Here is a 21,869-nt window from a genome sequence, read left to right as displayed (position 1 = left end):
CATCTCCGTGCATACTGGTTAATAAAGTTGATGGCATTTCTAGGTTTTGCACAGACTATAGAAAAGTAAACGTGCTAACTAAACCTGACTCATTTCCTTTGCCACGAATTGAGGATTGCTTTGACTAAGTAGGATCTGCCACCTATGTTAGCAAATTTGATTTGCTTAAAGGCTATTGGCAGGTGCCATTAACAGCTAGAGCCCAAGAAATCTCTGCATTTGTAATTCCATCAGGCTTATTTTCGTATAAGGTGATGAGTTTTGGTTTGAGGAATGCCCCAGCTACATTTCAGCGTTTAATGAATCGTGTGATTGCAGGTTTGAAGGGTTGTGCTGTCTATTTGGATGACGTAGTTGTTTTTAGTGACACTTGGTCAGAACATCTAAATAGAATTAGAGCCCTATTTGATTGTCTGGTTGCAGCTAACATTACTGTTAATCTGAGTAAGTGTGAGTTTGCAAAAGCTACTGTCACCTATCTTGGGAAAGTTGTAGGCCAAGGTTCTGTACGTCCTGTTAGAGTAAAAGTCTCCGCAATTGATCAGTTTCCTTCCCCAACTACAAAAAAAGAGTTGATGAGGTTTCTTGGGATGGTGGGGTTTTATAGGGGGTTTTGCAAAAAAATTTCAACTGTGGCTGCTCCTCTTACCAATCTGTTGCGAGGTAATGTAAAATTTGATTGGAGTTCTGGGTGCCAGAGAGCATTTGAGGATGTTAAATCTCTACTGACGGTATCGCCAGTTTTGGTTGCGCCCAGGTTGGATAAACCCTTCAAATTGCAGGTTGATGCAAGTAATGTAGGAGCTGGAGCTGTTCTATTGCAGACTTCGGAAGATGGGGTGGATTGTGTGGTTGGGTATTTCTCCCGAAAGTTTAGTTCTTATCAACTTAACTATTCGGTTATTGAGAAGGAAGCCCTAGCTCTGATTTGGGCAATGCAACACTTTGAGGTTTACGTGGGTTCAGGTGGAGGTTCATTGGTGGTCTATACAGATCACAATCCTCTAACGTTTCTTCATTCTTTGCAGAACCCAAATCAGAGACTCATGAGGTGGTGTATTTTTCTACAAGGGTATATTCTTTATATAAGACATATTAAAGGTACAGACAATGTGATTGCTGATGCTCTTTCTCGAGTTTACTAAGGTTTATGATGTTGTGTTTCCTGTGTTTTCTGTCTTGCTCTCCACTTTTGTCTCTTCTCCTAGGTGCCGAGGTTGATGAGTCTTATTGGGAAACAAGATGTGTTTAAGGGACACAGTGAAAATTATTTTGGGAGCCTATGAATGTGGGGTTTTCTGTGTACATCCGAGTTTAGTTAGAGGGGGTGTGGGGTTTTTTTGTTTTGCGTGGTAACCCTGAGTGGGGGTACACTTCAGTATTCGACAGCAATCTGGGTTACAGGATTGTTGAAGATGCTTATTTCAGTGTTTAAAGTCGCCCCGAGCTCGGCAAGCCACTGAAGACTAGATAGGATTTATTTAGATTATAATGTTAGTTAGGAGGTTGGGATGTACACTGTTGGACTCTTGGTTATATTTATTTTGTGTGTGTAAGGGTTTTTTTTAAGGGGGGGGGTGTGACGTGCCGGTGGACTGGCCCTCTTCAGTCGGCGGAAGGGGTGGGATCTCTTGTACGGAGAATTCGAGACACGTGGGAAGGACTTTAAAAGGGGGGACATCATGGTTATAGTTGTTTTCAAGTTCCAGAAAAGTACTAAAGACATCATCAAATTGGCCCATCCGCTCATAGTGGCTCAACTGATTTTTTTTAAAGTGACGACAATACTTTATATGCTAAAGACAAACCAAAATAACGACTTTAATCAATATATTCTCCTCTGTCTTGTCAGTCTATGGTGCGCGTTCACGAGAGCACTTCGACCCCTGAATTGCCTTCGAACATGCAGCATTATTTGATGTGTTAATGTAATGTCAACTGAAAAAAGCAGAGAGCGCGAGCAGCACAGTCAGCCTCAGCCCGGCAAATCTGCATTTAACAGCGTGATAGCCACGGTGACAGTGGTGTAAGTCTATTGAAAAGAATAGGCAGATCAGTAACAGGGATGGATTAATGGACGGGCCTACCAGGCACGTGCCCAGGGCACTAGACCAGCAGGGGGCTTTAATATGTGTGCATTTTTCATTTATTTTATTTTTTCAATAAAGAAGCGCTGAATGCTGTGGAATAAAGGGGTTAATTTTGCAGTTGTGAAGTATTAACCGTAGGAAATAAATCAAATAAATAATGCTAATACATTGCCTTGTGTTGAGAGGGACATCTAGATAAAAAAAACACTGAATAATATAAGTGTGAAAAATCACGTGTAGAAGACAGTAGAAAGCAAAATAACAAAATGAGTTTAAAACCACAGAAATGTGTCAAAGACATCTCAGTTCGCTGTCTTTAATGGCCATGGAATGCAGTCTTGAGACATCTGGATTTGGATTATGTTGTGGAAGAATTTTCTCTGAGGAAATCACGAAAGATACCTCTCAGCTTACATAAAACCAACTTTTTTATTAAGATACCGTTAAATGCTTTGGTGATTGATGCTTAATTTGTAATGCATGGACTGTTAAATGCAGAAATGTAAATTATGCAAGGCATAGGCTAAGCCTATTCCCATGTAATATGAGTTGGAGAGGTCAGAAGCTTTTTTAGGTGTCGAGTACTGCAAAATATAAATAAACCAATTTGTGTGGTTTTTTTGTGTGCATTTTAAACAGAAGATGTTTTTCTATTCTGCTGAACTACTTTTATACAGTTTTTCTATGTAAACACGCTCTAGACGTACGTGTTTAAAGAATACTTCGCCAATATGGATCTAGCAGCCAGACCCGAATACAGGAGGATTTCAGGAGGTACTGACGGTGATCCATGGAGGAAACTATGTTCAATCTTTCCAGATGGTCGCAGCATTGAGATTTTTGTAGCACTTTATTTTAGTTAAGTCCTGTTTCCCATGTACATACTGTGTACTAATTACAGTACATATAATAACTGGGTAATAACTAGGTACTAGGGTTGCACGGTGTACCGGTGCTACGGTAGCATCGCGATGCTAAAGCTTCAAAATACCCACAATGCCTCTCTATTTTTGTGCACTAATATTCATTTGAACACTTACATCTGCCTTTTTGCAGTGTTCTCCTAAATGAATGTGCGTTTTGAATGACTCGGACGAGATAATGATTCAAATTAGAGTTTTGAAGGAGTTGGTTAAATGATTCACTAACTCAGTGGAAAATTGACGCCACCTACTGGCCGTCTAAGTTCTGCATTTAAAGTAAGCCCAATATTTCCCTTTATAATGACTGCTGTATCAATGAAATTGGTCCCACATTTGAATTAGTTCCCATGTGAAAAATTATCTAGTGTACTTTAGTATTTATTACAATAAACTACTAAAACTCATAGACACTAGTGTTTTTGAGTCTTACCATAGTAAATATTTAAGTATACTACAGTATTTGCTACAATTTATCCACTACAGTTAACGCAACAAAATATTCTAGTGCAAAGTATAATACAGTTTACTATAGCAAATACAAAATGTTTAATCTAAATCTGTGTTTTTTGTATAGATTTGAATTATGAACATGGCACAGCATCATGATACTACTTGGTATTGAGATACTTCAGCTGGTATAGTATCGTAAGACATGTTTTTGGTACCGTGACAACTCTACTAGGTACTAACCCTGAACCTACCCCTAAACCTAAACTTATACTATGTAGTTACCTTATACTACCCAGTACTTTCTTAGGTCAGTACACTGTACGTGCACTATAGGTACACGTACTGTAAAATAAAGTGCAACCAAGATTTTTGTGGATGAGTTTCTTTGGCATAGCCAATATGTGCCTGGTGACGATGGGATGTTAAAGGAATGTTTTTGGTCTGGACTCGATCAGTATATTAGTCTCTACATACCTGAGGAGGACCCGAACTGGACTCTAGTCCAGTTTATTGACTTTGTGTTGCAGTTTTGTGGTTCACCATTTACAGTCGAAAAGGTTTAGGAGGACAGTTGGGGTCAGGCTGGGCCAGTCATGGAGGCCTGTATAGCCCACACTGAGGGTTACAAGCCCTTTGTTCATGGTGACCGCCAGCCCAGAGCCTGTTCACAAGATTTCCACCAATTCGCAAGATGGCCGCCAGCCCAGAGCCCGTTTGCAAGATGGCCGCCAGCCCAGAGCCCGTGCGCAAGATGGCCCCCAGCCCAGATCCCATTCGCAAAATGGCCACCAGCCAAGAGTCCATTTGCAAGATGGCCACCAGCCAAGAGCCCCGTTCGCAAGATGGCCGCCAGTCCCGTTTGAGACTGGTCTCCAGCTTGGCAGATCCACCTTTGAGGTCGGTGAAAGCAGCTGGCATCCCAAGGCTCCGAGCAGAGAAGACTGTAGAGGTATGTCCCCTAACTACTTTGATTCCTGTGATGGCTTCCACTCTGTGGTGGGTGTGGTCTACGCTCTGTTCTTCAGTCTCCCTAGAGGTCGCTGCATGCCACGAACCGGAGTCAAGTCAGTCCAAGAATTCGCTCCGTTCCTGAGTCAGGTCATGCTCAAGAGTCCTCTACTGAGTCAAATCAAGTCCAAGAATCTGTTCCTGAGTCTAGTCAAGTCCAAGAGTCCATTCCTGAGTCAGGTCAAGCCCAAGAGTCTGCTCCCGAGCCTAGTCAAGTCCAAGAGTCTGTTCTTGAATCTAGTCAAGCCCGAGAATCCACTCCCGAGCCTAGTCAAGTCCAAGAGTCTATTCCTGAGTTTAGTCAAGTCTAGGAGTCCGTTCCTGAGTCAAGTCAAGCCCAAGAATCTGAGTTTAGTCAAGTCTAGGAGTCCGTTCCTGAGTCAAGTCAAGCCCAAGAATCTGTTCCTGAGTTTAGTCAAGCCCAAGAATCTGCTCCTGAGCCAAGTTCAGTCAACAAGTTCGTTCCCAAGTCTGGTCAAGTCCAAGAGTCTGTTCCGCCGAAGCCACCAGGGGCTCCACGTATTCCGCCCAGACCACCATCTGCTTCATTGGTGCCACCTGCTGGTCAGTCAACTTTACCTACTCCGCCTCTGCTCCACAATCCATACCAAGGCCAAGGTCCTGTTCCCCTTCACGGGGAACACCAGAACTTCACAAACGTATGCTCTCTCTCTCTCTCCTGCACTGCGCATGCTCCTTCTCCTCCTCTCCTTGCTGCCGCGTGGGCGTTCTGCATCTTTTCCGGGAGAATTGTCCAATAAGGGACTAAGAAAAATTGTTACGAAACAGTTTTATATGTTCGAAAAAAACTTTCAGAAACCTGTACGATCGCTGGGGGAGTGTATCGAGCACAGAAATACTACGCAATACGCCCAACTCGTTTTTTGACAAGTTGACCATGTTAAGCATGAGAAGACAGCACGCTTAACATTGTAAAGAAGTCAGAATGCATGACACACCGTTGCACCACCCCTTTAAGTGTTACAACTGCATTTCTGAGCAATTCTCTATTGGATTTGTTGTGTTTTGATTTTTGGACTTGCTTATACAGTAGTTTTGTAAACCTCTGCTGCCTGCCCCGACCATCGCATGGGACCTTGTTTACGATTGTCTGCTGCCTGCCTTGACCTACTGCCTGTTTATCTCAATAAAGCTGCATTTAGATCCTCAACCCCTTCGTGTCTCTGAGCAATTCATAACATTAACTAATTTTTAATAAAAGGAAAAAAACTTTCATTTTGATTTCACTGGGGCTTTAAGTTTATAGCATATAAGGCATTAAATATGAGTGCGTAAGTTATATGATGGATTTAATATACAGAAGATTTTTTTTGGTCAAATTTTAACATTATTTAATAAGTTGTTTGGAAAATGGTTCCTTTAGTAAATATGTTGTACCAGCAATGTCCAAATACAGTTTTTTTTCGTTCTAGAAAATTCAAATGTGGTAATAATTTGCATATGGTAATATGCACAATAAAGTACCGGAACCATTTTTTCCCACTTCAAGCACTGATTGTGCCACAATAAATAGCTGCACCACTAGAAATTAGTAAAATCACCACTCATTTCACACTCACCTAGATGTGCAACACGTGCCAGCCGGGGGTCAAAGCCAACCTGCTGCACCTTGTCTGTTCTAGCTAAAAAGAAATTAATGACTCCATCTGTGACAACGCAATGAGGAAAACCCTGAATGATGTGGTGAAAGCCACGTCGCATGTGTAGACAGTCCCCGTCTTCATCTCCGGCTTCAATTGATATCGTCTGCCTGTAGGTGGCAGTGTAGCCTGTAGCTTCACGTACTGCTCCTCCGACCTAAAGGCACACAAAAGCAGTCAAACACTAAAAACAAGCAAGGAGGGTAAATGGAAATGAGGAAAATTGTTTCGTGAATATTATTTCCTTCTTTGTGAGAATGACATAACAAATGTCTTCCATCTACAGTTTGTCTCTTTCCATTTATAACATCTCCATTTATTCAGGGTATGAATCAAACTCTGCTGGTTGTGCACACAGAAGCCTCTTTGACTGGAAAGGTCACATAACTGGCCCACTATACAGCCATAATCTGTCCCAGAGCTGCTGGCAAAAAGAGAATGTACACAATCGTGATGTTCCAGTTATATCTTTCATTTTTATCATTTTGAATCATACAGACTTGGACAATTGTCAACCTTTTTAAATTCTCCAGTGATCCCTGCCAGTGAAAGAGAGTGGGGTGACCTCACAATGCTGAATTCTCAAAAGAAACTTTTATAAATGCTGTCCAGTGATTCACTAAAATCTGTGTTGTAGAAATCTGTTACAAAGTATTGCACATGGAAATGGGGAGACATTCTTTAGTTTGTTTATCTAAATATTTATTGACGATGAGTTTAACTTGAATTGGCTGCATAAAACATGATTATGTTAGATTAATGATATTTTTTCTAAATCCAATCATCAATAAAAGGGAAATTCATCAATGGAAAGGCTGCAAAACTTAAAATACTTATATGTTTTCTATTCAGTTCTATCTGATCCCATAATAATATGGGCTGACCTCCCAGAAAAATGCAAACTATGTGAAACTATCCAAACTGTATCAAATATAAACTCATAAATGTATAGCCTTATATAAAGGTCCAGTCAGTGAAATCTAGCGGCAGGGTTGCGAATTGCAACCAACCGCTCACTCCACCCCTCCCCCTTCCGTACGAAACACTACGATGGCTGACAGAACATGGCGAATTATATGCAAGGCGACCCGCGGTGTATGTAGATAGAAATAGCTCATTCTAACCGTGCGTTCAGACCGCCGCCGTCAAGAGCGTCAAAGTGGCCGGAAGTCATTCATTTTCAATGTGAGCCGGCGGCGAGCAGTGGCGCGTCTTGGCCGTTGAGAGCGTCAATGAGAGTTGAAATCAGGTCAACTTTATGGTAATGAGCTATGACGCGGTTCGGCGGCAACCAATCGGAACGTAGAAGACCATCGCTTGAGATGATTCCAGAGAAAGCAGCCCTGTAAACTTTGGTTCCGACCACATTAGTTCCCAAGCAAAATGGAGGAGAAGTTGATAATTGCTGTGGTGGGTTTCCCAATCCTATACGATGCGTCCCTGTTTGCGTACAGGGACATAAATTTAAAAAATGATGCGTGGACCAAGATTGTTTGTGTTCCTGGTGAGTCCGCTTTGACCAACTGCATTAAAGCTAACGTTACACTTCGACCAGGAGAGTTTGTAATGTAGGTTGCACACAAATTAATGTTAATTAAAGACCAAGGCTAGTAAATGTCTCCTATAATGTTGAAATTAGACAAGCACTTAACCATGAACACAAAAGCCACACCACACAAATGGCTTTTAATTGGTTTCATTCGTTAGCAAACGTGTAACTACAATAAAGTTCTTTCTACCGATCAATCTCTTGTGGTCAGTCTGCACAAGATCAACAAGCTTGTTTGCTTGCGGCCCCTTTAAATACAAGATAAGATTTCGATCTACATCAGAGCGTCAGCGCACCCAAGACTCTTTCTACAGCATTGTTGGCAGGGCGGCCAGAGCGATTTTTGACGCTCTCGGCGGCGGCAGCGGTCTGGACGTAAAGTAAGGTAATTAAAACTAGGGCTGCAGCTATTGATTCTTTTACTAATTGAGTATTCTACTGATTTTCCATTGATTAATGGTGTTTTACCTCTCTGTGTTTTTCTTATTTGCTCCTGTAAAGCTGCTTTGGAACAATGCACATTGTGAAAAGCGCTATATAAATAAAATTGAATTGAATTGAAATGAAATAATATATGGTTGCCGGTGTCGATAGCTAGCATGTTGTCGTGTCTCATCATGAATGTGTGTAGTGCTTGTAAATGAAGACTAAAAAAACACAATAAACGTGTTGTGGTAAAAAGTAGCAGATTATTTAGTTCAGACCAGTAAACCGCGTAAATGTTGAACAGTTCAGTCGTTGAGTAGGCTAATGTTGTCGTTATATATATATATATATAAATATATACATTCTATGCGCTGTTTTCATAGCGTATCTGGGTCCGCTGGGTCCGTCGGCTGCCAGCGGGAAATCTTTGCGACAGTTTTTATGACACTGTAAACAGACAATTCCGCTTATCAACCACGTGGGGCAACAGTGAGCAGAAGTTGCTCGTTGTCGCTTTAAATAGTAATATATAGCCTATGACTTTTATTTTGGCAGGTTGTCGGAAGATGCTTATTTTTTAGTATGTCTGTTTCTTCACTCAAACAATAACATGTTCGTGAAATAAACTCTCAGAGCAACTCTGGAAGTGAAGTCCGTGTCCTCATTCAGCGCAGACGCATACAAATTCATGAGCATCACGCGTGTAGCACGTTAAACTGTGCAGTTCATTCACGCAGACACGCAGAACAGCCAGATGACATGTGTAAATAACAGGATTCGGCATCCACAAGTCCGCATCTAGTTTTATGGACTCAATGCAGCCGGAAAACAAGTTTCACTCGCAAAATAGACTAAAACTAAGTAAAATAGCAGTTCACCATTTCAATAAGCTATCACTTATTTATCAGCATGAGAAATACGTGTGAGTGTGTGAACAGACTAAAATGCGTGTGTCTCATGGTGAATGCGTGAGACTTGAGAGCCCTGTAACATGAATAGAGTTTAGCTGTCATGATTCTGCCTCTCCATGTCATGTATTTCTTGATCTTGTGGCAGAGTCATGACAAAGCCTTAGGTTTTGTGTGGAGAGAGACATTTTGGCACTTATGACCTCCCATACTCTCTCTCTGGTCGCGTCTCTGTTCCCGCCCTCTCGTTCCTCGTTATCTCTCCATCAGTGTTTCATCCCCAACACCTGTCCCTTGTTAATTATCCTTTGTTAGTCTCCGTATAAAATGCCCTTGTGTTTCATTGTCCTGTGCTCGGTCATTGTATATTGTATTGTAGTATATCGTGGTCTTGTTACCTGCTCTTGTGGATACCCTTTTTGGATTGCCTTGGTGTATGGTCCTTGTCTGGTCTCGTTTATGGTTTGGTATTTAGTTTCATTTCATGTGCCTGTCTGGTTTTGTCTCCCAAGTGAGAAGTTTTGTTTTACTAGTTTTGTATATGTAGTATATGCTGTTTCCCCCCCATCGTGGGTTTTTGTTTGTGTATATATTAATGTCTTGTCTATTACCCCGTAACGCTGCCTGCATCTGGGTTCTTACCACCCCTTTCATGACATTAGCGGGCTGTGCGTTAGTAATAATAATAATAAAAAAATAATTTGCCTTTTTTTTGTATTCGAGTTACTCGAGGAATCGTTTCAGCCCTAATTAAAACATAACGCTACATTGTGTAAGCTCTTTATACACCTCTGAAGACATAGTTATGTATATTATATTGCATTTCTGTCAATAGATCCTTCAAAAAATCACACACTGGACCTTTAAGTAATGAGAGTGGTCACTATAAAAAAAAACATGATAACAATGTCAAAAACAAACACAATAATTTGGGTTATGCCCTATTTTTAACCATGGTACAGGCTGAGGGTGTTTTACATCGTTAAAGAATAACATGTCAAGCGACATGAGAGTTCTAATTAGCAGAGACTGTTGCTGTGGATATTGTGAGGTGGGACAATAGGCAGTCTCTGGATTCAAGTTTAATTGGGGACTGTGGTGAGTTGCAAAGGTGTAGGTTCCTCACCACAGGAGAGACTAGAAGAAACACCTTTCTTCACGTGGAATGGAAAATATCCTTGTGGGTATTCCGACGATTTCTGTTCACATGATTACATACTTTACAGATACTTTTGAAAGCGAAATGCAACAGTGCTGACGTTTGTATATGGGGTGAAAATCACAAACATATTTTACTTCATGACAGTGCCCCTGACCATTTTTCTCTACAATTCACCCAAAAATGTATTCTTACTCAAACTGTAATTGCTTTCATACTAACAAACATTAACAAACAGTTTATTAAAGGCAGCACAGCATGATTTTAGAAATTTAGAAAACTTTTGACTGGTGTGTTTTTCAGTTGCATGTTTACTATGGCATGTCCAGGCAATGAGATAAACGTGCAGGTAGGGGTGTGCGATATATATCGTATATGCGATAATATCGTAAATGTTGTTTTAACAATGTGCGAAATCACATTATCGAGTATGTCACTCACTTTTAATAACCAATCAAAAATCCGCATTCATTGTCCACGAATTCACTGCGTGCTGTAGTCACCTACTGCGCCGTCTGCGCGTGCGCATTCAGAGCGTGACATAGCAGCGCATCCATGCTGTCTTTATGACAGAAGTTAAAGATGAGCAAGAAAACAGGGAGAGAAAATATGCAAACACCAACAACCTCGCAACCTACGCTGGATTTAATTGCCAGACGTGGGTCGTCATCATTAGCATGGAGGTGGTTTGGTTTTCAAAGGTCAGACGTTATTCAAAAAACGGCAGTCTGTTAACTTTGCCGAAAGTCTGTAGCCGTCAAAAGCAGCTCAACAACCAATCTTTTTCACCATCTTCGAACTAGCCATCGCCAAGAGTACGACGAATGTGAAAATCTGCGGGAATCAACTGAACACGACCCGTCTGCAGCAGACAGGGTAAAAGCAAAAAAACACGCAGCAAAAACATTGGGGGAATCATTTGGCAAACAAGTACCTTACGACAAAAAAAGTGGCAGATGGCAAGACATAACAAATGCGGTCAGCAATTACATCGCCAAACTGTACTGTGTCATTTGTTTACATTATAGTACAATATTTGACTGAATCTTAAAGGCGCAGTTCTTGAAAATCAGCGGCCACTAGCTTTGTATTATAGTTTTGCAACGAATCTCTGAGTCATTTGCCCACCCCTCCCTTTCGAATTACGACGGTGGCCTCAACAGTATAAAATGATGTTGTCTACTGAGACAGCGGATAGTAGTGATACAAGCAGGTAAGGCAATATATTAACGTAATTAATCATTTAACATGTATTCTATTGCGAAAGTTACTGTTACAATTCTATAATTAGATATATTTCTTGCGTGCTATCTAGTACACGCTGAGAGTAGTGAAGTAACTAAAGTTAGCTAATCATAAATAGCAACGCTGTTCAAAGCGTTTGATCTGACAGCGACATAGGCAGTTAAGGTCAGTTTATGGTTCTGCGTAGGACCTACGCCGTAACATACGGTGTAGCCTACGTACGTAGACGACGCCGTCGTGAACATTTATGGTTCTGCGTTGAGAGTATGCGTCATACTGCAATTACACCGCCGAAACGCTAGTTGGCTCTTTGTGTTTTCATGGGTTTGCTCTTCTTCGCCGATGTTTTGTGTGTGTGTATGCTAGTGTTTGCAAACGACAATGGAAGCCAAACCGACGTTAGAGGAAATCTCTCTCCAAGAATTCGCCGCCAGGAGTCATACAGATGCGTGTATTTCCGAACCTCTTCAATCAGACGCTCAGTAACTTGGTCGATGTCGATGCTCACCATGTTGTTCTTTTGTGGACTCTGAACTTGCCGGAAGAAGACACCAGAGAAGAAGATGCCGGAAATGCGTAGAAGGAAGTACGATGCTGCCAAACCGACCAATCACAGCGCTTGCGGTCCGCGTAGGGTCCGCGTTGAGTTGACGCGTTGTTACATTTTTGGAGAGGTGCGCGTCAGGCTACGGCGTAGGGTACGCGGCTCTGCGTAGGCTACGCCGTAGGTTACGGCGTAGGTCCTACGCAGAACCATAAACTGACCTTTAGGTGTAAGTTAGTAGACGTTTGTCTCCCCCTTTGTAAAGTCAGGAACAACCGGAGTACGTACCGCAGGGACGGAAAAACATCATTCGGAGGTTATATGGCCATTTGTATAAAATGCTAACGTTACCATTTCAACAAAACAGTTGTTTGGTAAACATTGAAAAAGTGGAAACATTGAAAATGTTGAATTATCTTACCAGTCTAGCAGAAAACAGGCAACTTCGGCGTAGCCTTGAAAACATTTGTCTTTCAACAGTGCCTTCCATCTGGTAATAGATACACCGATGTTTATCCTGGATTTCTGCCGCCGTTTGTCTCTAATTCGTCTGGCAGCATCACGTTTGCGCTTCTTTGACGACGGAGATTCACGCTCTGTCGGCTCTTGTGCACAATACTCATGGTCCTCCATTTTATCAAAACTTCTAAGACAGAACAATCAATTGCTTCAGCTAGATGACGACTACTCCTCCTCCTCTCCGTACTACGACTTACTACTTTGTGCGTCTTCAACTCAGTGATGACGCAAGCTGCGTCTAAAAACACACACGAAGACCAACATATACGAAACGCGCTCTGTAGAGCTGTTTGTCCGTTAGAGCTTACTGTACAAAACATGGCTGCGCAACATAACAAATTCGATGTAGATAGGCTTGCTCCCTATGTAGATACAACTGGTTTATTCTAAGGTATTAAAAACATAACTTTTCATTACGTAAGGTTTTTATACACATCTAAAGACACAGTTTTGTATGTTATATTGCATTTCTGTTAATAGATCATACAAAACATCCCGCAGTGTACCTTTAAGTGATTTAATTCTTTTGCAAATTGTTGAAAACTTACATTTTCTCTAGTATCTTTGTGCAATTGTACAGTGCTACTGTTCGCCATGTATTTTATTGAAGCTTTTTGACACATTTTACAGAACTTGAAGAGAGTCATTTGTTTATAAATGCAAACATTTAAAATTGTAATGTAAAAAATATTTTCATTGAGCAGTGTTTTGTAATTTCTTTGTTTTGTTATTTAAAATAATAAACCTTAAGACTTCTCTTCAATTTATTGTTTTCATTATTACTATTATGAGTAATCAATATTCTGTTAGCGTGTTGCAAAATTAAGCTAGTAGTACAATATAAGACTTACAAACATATTTTCTAAGGATGCATTTAAAATATCGTTTGGTTATCGTTATCAGCAAAATCCCAGAACACATGGAGATAATCATTTTTTGCCAATATCGCACACCCCTATGTGCAGGTAACATACAGTATCTGTAACACTATAGCTTCTCACCAGGTCAAGTGTGGTTTTTTCCAGCACGTCCACCAGCTTCTCCAGCTTTGTGTTGGCAGTGAATATAAAGTCATCATCCACCCACAGTACATACTTGGTGGTCACCTGTGACACGGCCAGGTTACGACCAGCAAACCAGCCCTGAGACATGAGCATTCATACACAGATCCCATCACAATGGTCATGAACACATTAGAAGCACTTTATAAACAGGTGAAAGAAACACCAAGACTTACCTTTCCAAAGGGCATAATGTAATGTTCAATATACGGACCAGACACCGTTTTAGGATGCTCACTGTCATCTGCTATGACTATTGTAACTGTTGGGTAGTACCGTCGAATGCTGTCAATTAAATCCTGGAGCTTGTCATACCGCAGGAAAGTTTTGGTTGCTATGGTCACGAGAGCACTGATGTTGTACTCTGAGAATAAACACATGGAATGATAAATGTGAGAGAAAACACATGGCTATAATTTACTCACTTGAAGCCCCAGATAGATACGGTTCGACAGAACTATGTGAAAACATCTGCATATTTCTGCATAAGTGGAACACATGTCATTCATATACTCATCCTTCACCCTTTGGTTCATGAAATATTTTTTTCAACTCTCACTTTTTCCTAAGTTGTAAATCATTTCATAGACTTGCATGTTTTCCCACAAAATCAGTGTGCAGAAATTACGAAAACAATTCCGTAGAATCCATATGAGCTTACTCATTTGTGTTAGTTATTTGCATGTAATCATGCAATTACATACATAAAACATTGATTTTATGTTTTAAACAATTCTAAATCTACTGATGCATAATGTAACAGCATTATTTCTGTATTGTACATGAGTGTTGGATATTGTTTACCTTGATCTGTAACAGAGCCTGTATTGTAGAGTTTGGGTGTCACTCCATGCCGGATCTTGATGGTGAAAAGGGCCTGATGTCCTTCTGTTTCTAACTGCACTAAATCACATGCGCATAAAAACAACATATGAAATACAGGTTATGCAGTCCTGCAGTGTTTGTGTTTATTTGGATTCAATAATGCTCTGTTCCTAAACCAATTGATTTTTAAAGCAATTTACGGGTCTTTTTCTGTAGAAATTACCCAGATGCTGCATACCTGTGTCAGCAGTGCTGGGGTGGAACAGAGTGTTGGTGTAGGTGATAAACTGGAGCTGTCGGTTTAGACTTGGCAAAAAGCTGCTGCTCAGGGTCATGTGCATCTCACCATCACCCCTGACTTTTACCCCCTCCACCTCAGCTGCCACATTAAATGTGCCCAAAGATGCTGAGAAGTTCACCTACAGTAAAACAGGAAGAGACACAATCAAATTAATATACAATTTAATTATAATCATTCAAATGAAATATCTCTATTTTTAGTGATATGTAATGTCATTAATATATGCCTGGTCTTAAAAAGGAATACAGTAAAATGCTCAAGACAAATGAAAAATAAATAAAAAAACAACCTTATATGTAATTTCACTTACACTGTAGACATCTCTGGGCAGATCTTTTAAGGCCAAACCTACAACACATTAGAGTCATGTACTGTTAATGTCCATTGCCTGTAACTAAATCAAACCAGCCTCTATTACCAACAAGGTCCATTACATAATCTAATAACAAGCTCTTTCCAGATCTCACTTATGAACATCACATTATTGTTCTGTACAGTGAAACACATGCTGTCAGACTTCATGGTTTCATTTTCTAATTTTGATTCCTGAATAGATGCGTGAATGGAATCATTAAACAACACATTTTAAAGTCATGCTGGTATTGGGACTGCATTGTTATTCTTGAATGTTTTTAATTCACACACCGACATATGGTGCTTTCATGTTTCATGGTGACCTCCATTAACATTATGATTTTTATACTGAACAAACTGTACGTTCTAACCCCTAACTCTAAACTAACCCTCGCAATTTGTAATTTTTACATTAAAAACAATTTAGTACTGTATGATTTATAGTAGCAAATTACTGGAAAGATGTTCACAAAAGTTCAAACGGATATTAAAACCAATACCTGGTATAAGGATGGTTTTAAGTGGCCGAACCTCCACACCCTGTGTTGGGTACTGCAGGGGGCTGTTAGCTTCAGCTACAATCAGCAGATCAGCCGGGGTCTGTGACCTTTACACAAAAAGAAATATGCATATCTTACATGCTGTTTTCATATTTACTTGTCTAGTCATAAAAATGTAAGCATACGCTAAAAAATAACTAAATAAATGACTAAAATGCCTGGTGTGCACAAATACACATTAGCAAAATGATACTTTGGAATAAAATTGCCTAAACATATCATTTGCAAGTAATCTCCCATCTATTAACTATGTGAAACATAAACCTCATTTTACTGGCATAACATGATGCAAAGCACCTCATTTGGAAGCTCTGGTACTCTTTGGCACGCCGTCTCTTCATCTCATGGAGCTGGGAGGGCTGGAAGGCAATGTGCAGGGGGTGGGCAGACACTCTAGGGAACAATAGTTGTGCAAAGGGCAAGTTGACCCCCTTGCTCTCTCCTTCACACACACACCCGTTACGAGCCAGGAGCCTTGCAGAAGATGAGAGGGGTTATCACACAGGCAATCTGTCATAAAGATTTTGACCTGAAGACAAAGATTCCTATGTCTTTTCCTATTCTGTGCTAAGGAATAGTTTGACCAACTCAATTAAAACCAACCAAATAAACTTTAGTCTTGGTATTTACTCACTCGATTAATTTTTTTTAATCCCAGAATTTTATTCTGCACGACACAAATGGAGCTCTAACGTTTTCGGAGGGTTGTTTTGTTGTACAAATCTTTTGTCATCTGGTAAAGACTAACTGACCTGGCCACACCCTCTCTCACACGGTACGGGATGGTGCTAGCGCTGGGATCCGGATCAGGAAGTCTCTCCTCCAGCAGCCGTTCAGCTCCAGGGCCTGGCCTGTACCGGACATCCACAGTGCTGTAGACCCGAGTGGGCCAGGAATGTAGCACTGCCAATACCAGCACCACTGATGCTACCAGAGCTAACAGCACAGTTTTACGTAGGGAACGCATGCTACAAGCTAAAACACACACACATTAATGGTAAGTGTGTTAAAACCTAATTTAATGTAACTATGCAACACAATTAGTTAAAACTTTGTATTTTATTATATACCATAAAGAAGCATTTGTAACTTTTTAGTCTCCATGTTATTACTTTTCATTTAAAAACAATTAATTTATTGTAAGACTTACTCTATCCAATCAGAGCGAGGGGTACTGTAAGTTGCCATTACTGCTCCTACAGGTCCATGGCACTGAATGGCTCAATCTTGATGTGGCTGACAGTAGTTAAAGAGGACGATGGAGAGCTTTCTCCATCTGCTAGTAAAAAAACACATTATAAATAAATTGTAGTCGATTTAGAACACGATTTATTACTTACCGAATATCAGTATCTACACTTTCTTACAGTTGCAAAAAAGTTTTTTTGGTGCTTTTTACACTGAAGATATATTTTTTTATATTTTCCAATAACACAAAGGACAATCAAAAATTGTATGTAATAAGATGTAAATAATAAAAGCATATGGACATCCAAACATCACACCCGTATGTGATTTGTGAGCATTTTTATTTAAAAAAAAACATAGCCATTACTAGGGAGAGGTCCTTCCATTAAAGCTTTCACTCTTCTGGGAAGGTTTACCACAAGATGCAGAAACATGGTCCTCCAGGGATTTGTTCCCATTCAGACACAAGCACATCAGTAATGGAATGCACTGATGTTGGGCAATGGGTCTGGCGAGAAAGTAGCTCTCCAATTTTGTGCGGACCAGTCAAGTTGTTCCATGCGAGAATTGGTAAATCTATTTCTTTAGAAATCACACTGCTTAAAATCACAAAACTCCAGACTTAGAATAATAAAATCCACCAGAGTAGGTAAATGTTTTTCTTACTGTACATAGCACCTAAACTTCCTAGAACTATTCAGATCTCAGACACACTCTCCCAGCTTATATCTAGATTAAAGGGATAGTTCACCCAAGAATGAAAATTCTGTCATGAATTACTCACTCTCTGGTTGTTCCAAACCTGTATAACTTTCTTTGTTTGGGTGAACACAGAGAAAGATATTTGGACAAATGCTGCACTGTAAATTTTCTGGCAGCTTGGGGCACCAAAAATAAACCATAAAAAACTGTTTTCCCTGTAAAATGACATGTTTTCTCAGATTTTCTTGTAAATTTGCTGTCTTTTTCTGTAATTTTACGGGTTTAAAAATACATGAAAAAATCCGTAAAAAACAGTTAAAATTTTTTTACATTACACGTGGAAAAACTGTACAATTGATTACATTTTGACAATGTAACCAAACAGTTCTTGGACCCCATTGACTACCACAGTAGGAAAAATGTCAATAGTCAAAAGTGCCCCAGAACTGTTTGCTGTCCTACATTCCTCATATCTTCTTTGGTGTTTAACAGAACAAAACAAATATGAAGTAATTTTTCCTAATTGTCAATGGTGGCATTTTATTTTAGAGGTTAAGAGTAAAAAAATCATACAATAATCATACAATCACCTACAAATAACCTTGATTTTTTATTTAAAAAATTCAACAATTGTTTCAACAATTAAAGCATTTTCAAAGGCATCTTCTGGAGTCTGTCTGTAATTTGATGCACTTTACACAGATTAGTGTAGGCACTTAAGATCTTATTGGTTTTTTTCATATTTAAGTGATAGTGTTCTTAAAAAGGGGCAAGACGTTGTCCGACTCAGCAGAAGAGTATAATAGATTCTAGGAGGTCACCAGGTGTAGTGTTGAGTGGTAACCTCAGGTGAGGTCACTCCGCTAGGTAAGGTCACCTCAAAAATGTCTCTAACAGGTCTAATAACTGCATTGGTTAAAAGCATTCTTCCAAATATATTTCTCTGTGTTCATCAACAAAGAAATTTATACAGATTTGGAACAACTCGAAAGTGATTAAATGATGACAGAATTTTTATTTTTGGGTGAACTATCACTTTAAAGACACATCTCTTTGGCCAAGCATTCACATTATGTATTCTGTAACCCTGCACTGCAATAATATCAGATCATATGCAAATAATACAAATTATTATCTCCTGCTTGAAAGTTCTGAACAGCAAATATGCTAATTACTCTCTATCTGCCCTTCCACTTCTACCTTGGGATGCCCAGCTCCAGTTTGATGCCAACCTCTCATAAAGACAGATGACACCCATCCCAAGCACACCTGTGACCTCCAATTAGCTATGAAGCTCATCCCAGCAGAGATGACCTAATTTACTATGTTAATATTATTTTGTTAGTAAGATTAATGTTGCCAGTGGAGAACTACTCTGGTTTCTCACAATGTTTCTTTCTCCACTGGAGTTTTCTTTCCTTGCCACTGTCACCTTTGGCTTGTTTACTGGAAGTTTGCTAATATTGCATTTAGGGTTAACTTTTAATTTTTGCCTGTACTTCCCTTCCCTGTATTAACTGCAAAGCTGCTTTGATAAAGTGCAATACTGTGAAAAGCGCTATCGAAATACATTTGAATTGAACTGATTTTACTTCTGTTTCATTTAATAAATACATGTCCATAACTTTTCAAGCTTTATTTCCATTTCAGTAAATAACAGAAAAGCAGATTGAATTGCACAGCATAGTGCTGGACATTTCGGCACAATTCTTTACCAACACAAACTACCAAAAAAGCACACTGTTTTTTTTTCGGTTTTCCAACACAAAAGGTCTTGAGAGCTATAACACATCAGGGCCCGTATTCATGAAAAATCTTAGCGCAAAAAGTTGCTCCTAGTGACAAAATTCTAAGAAAATTCTTAGAAATGTGGGCGTTTCCCCTTAGAATTACAGAAATATCCTAGTAAAGAAAAAAGTAATTCATAAAGTATCTTAACCCTTAAAAGAGCTCTTAAGGTCCAACATTTTAGGAGTAGCGAGGAGGACTTTTAAGAGACTTTCTTTAGCAGCAGAGAAAATGGATGAAACACGAAAAGTGAGAAGAAATGTGTTGCAATGCATGACAATTTCCATATTACTTTTAAGGTTGATCAGATTTTTATTGTTTTGTGTGTGTGTGTGTGTGCGTGCGTGTGTGTGTTCAACTTTTGATGATCTTGGTTTTGGTTTTCTTGTATAGTTGCTTTGATGCAATGCAAATTGTAAAAGCGCTATAAAATAAAATGACATTGAATTGAATTGAATGACAGTTAGTTAATAAGACACAACACATTAGATGTTTGTGACCGATCCTATTAGAGACACGCTAACATCTCCAAAACAGCGCAGAAATGCCATTGCGCCATTTCCTTCTTGGTCAACCAACCAATCACAGTCTTTAAAAGACTGGATTCATACTGTTTCAACAAATGTATTCCAGATGTTGTAATTTCCAGAAGATGTGTTCTAAAAATAAGTAAGAATGGCTTGTGCCATGGCAAAAACATCAAATGTTTGTTGGAGTACAAACAAGTGTCCAGTATTTGTGTAGTAGATCTGCTATTTCCTGAACACTCTCTGGAAGAGACCAAGTTACAAAAAGCTATAGGACTTAATTAAACTAATAACAAAAATGTGCATAATACTATAGGCTACATATGCCCGGTTAACCGAAAATATATATCACGTGATTTATGCACAATTTGTGAGTGCAGTACGGTAAAATGCTGCTGCATCCGAAAGCCAGAGGGCGCTCTCGTGCAGAAACTCCAAATACGCACTGCAGAAGAAGACCATAACACAAGTAGTTCTAGGAAATGCCTAAGGACATGTTTTCATCACTGATCCTCAAGCCTCCTCTGGTATTTTCATGATAATAAAGTATATTTATAATGATCATGTTTGACTGGTGTTGCTTTTTAAATGCACGTTATAAGCGACTTAAACTCGCACTGCTTTTAGATCGAGCAGCATTTCCTACTGATCCCAGAGCCGTGCTTCACAGACAAGCTACGCATCAATAAAATAATCGATATTTTGCATTATCGCAGCCAACTCGGTTTCAGCAGGATTTAGTGGTAACCGAGGTTAACCGGGCACATGTCTAAGCATGCTGCACAGATTTATTTAACGTTACATTGCAGTTCATTGGCGTTACATATACAGTATATATAAAAAGTGTGACCAACATTTCAACGAACTCAGACCGCAACAAAGTTGTGTAAACATTCACAACCCCAGTGCAGAGACTGCTGAAGAAGTGAGATAATCTTGATTTTATTTAGGCATGGGCTTTTGCACTGCATTTGCCCCCTCAAAACAGCACCAAAATCAAAGACAAGAATCTACACTATGGAGGTGTGCCAACAGTTATTGTGTTACACTGTTGCACAGGGTAGAATAAAGATATTTTCGTCTAATGACGTAACAAAATAACAACGCCATTAAATGAATTTGTGGTATACAAATGTGCTATACGACCGATTATTTCTGAGGAATATATTTAAAAAGGAACATTGTGCGAATAACGCAGTGAATTAACCGTTCCTGCTATGTAGAAAAACCTATGCCCCGTTTAGTGTAAACGCCAGGATCATGCGACTTCCCTCCTTCTAATATAGATGGTATAGGCTATATAGCAGGCCAATGTGCGGTGATTCCTAGTGCAATGTAAACTATATACTCAGACAGGCCGCACAGCTCGCAAGGTGCACCGTTGGCTGTTCGAGACATAAGCCTTTTAAAACCTTGGCAAATAGTCGATAGCCATTAAGGGGTATAGGAACTGGCGTACTCATCATTTCCACTGTTTCAAATCCAGTCTGTCGTATCTACCGAAAGCCATGGCCTGTTATCGCCATATGTCACATCATCCACATAAAATACCATTAGCCAATGCAGAACCACAGTTTATCAGAAATGCTCCTCGTCTTAGAAAACCAATGCTTAATGGGCAAATGGCAGGATCGGGTTAATTTGGCGCCGCTTATTTAATTGTAACGTTATTGATCTAAATGGGCACTAAAAACAACAAATGCGCCGCAAATTAGTGGGTAAATCATATCAGCGCTAATCACACTAGAGCGGATAAGCGACCATATCTGTTAAAATAAATCTTACCTGTAATGTCACCACCGATGGGGATATCCTACCCCTAAAATACTCCCGGCGCGTTTGTCACATGGATGTAAACAGCTGATAAATGAAGAAATTCCGGTAGCATGACATACACCTCAGAATGGAGAAGAGCGGAGAGGAATCGGGCTACCCCTCTGTCGTAATAGCGATGGGGGGATGCAGCGCAGTCAGCTGCGCTCCTCTGAGTGGTGGAGAAAAAAAGATGCAGCTTCACAACATGCGCTGGCACATGATGTTTCTTCTCAGAATTCTGCTGGAAATTAAAATAAGACAAACCT

The 21,869-nt window shown here is 39.9% G+C and overlaps 1 protein-coding gene across 4 annotated transcripts in view; it reads right to left on the bottom strand.

Moving 5' to 3' along the window:
- Positions 1-21,772, bottom strand: part of b4galnt1b (beta-1,4-N-acetyl-galactosaminyl transferase 1b) — a 30,941-nt gene extending 9,169 nt beyond the window's left edge. For 3 of the 4 annotated variants that reach the window (XR_008963231.1, XM_057337637.1, XM_057337639.1), the window contains exons 1-11: positions 21,574-21,772; positions 16,734-16,862; positions 16,336-16,558; positions 15,881-16,057; positions 15,524-15,630; positions 14,980-15,017; positions 14,607-14,787; positions 14,348-14,446; positions 13,720-13,907; positions 13,484-13,624; positions 6,052-6,289 (exon numbers count right to left, since the gene is read on the bottom strand). Coding sequence is in view for 3 of the 4 variants with exons in the window: in XM_057337637.1 (XP_057193620.1) it covers positions 6,052-6,289; positions 13,484-13,624; positions 13,720-13,907; positions 14,348-14,446; positions 14,607-14,787; positions 14,980-15,017; positions 15,524-15,630; positions 15,881-16,057; positions 16,336-16,550 (1,384 nt within the window). In the remaining variant the exon portion in view is untranslated. The remainder of the gene's footprint in view (positions 1-6,051; positions 6,290-13,483; positions 13,625-13,719; positions 13,908-14,347; positions 14,447-14,606; positions 14,788-14,979; positions 15,018-15,523; positions 15,631-15,880; positions 16,058-16,335; positions 16,559-16,733; positions 16,863-21,573) is intronic. The other variant, XM_057337638.1, reaches the window with a different exon arrangement.
- Positions 21,773-21,869: the final 97 nt, after the last annotated feature.

Source organism: Triplophysa rosa, linkage group LG7 (genome assembly GCF_024868665.1).
Source record: "Triplophysa rosa linkage group LG7, Trosa_1v2, whole genome shotgun sequence".
Lineage (NCBI taxonomy): Eukaryota > Metazoa > Chordata > Actinopteri > Cypriniformes > Nemacheilidae > Triplophysa > Triplophysa rosa.
The sequence above is the reverse complement of the archived record's forward strand: the minus strand, read 5'-3'. Positions and strand labels throughout refer to the sequence as shown.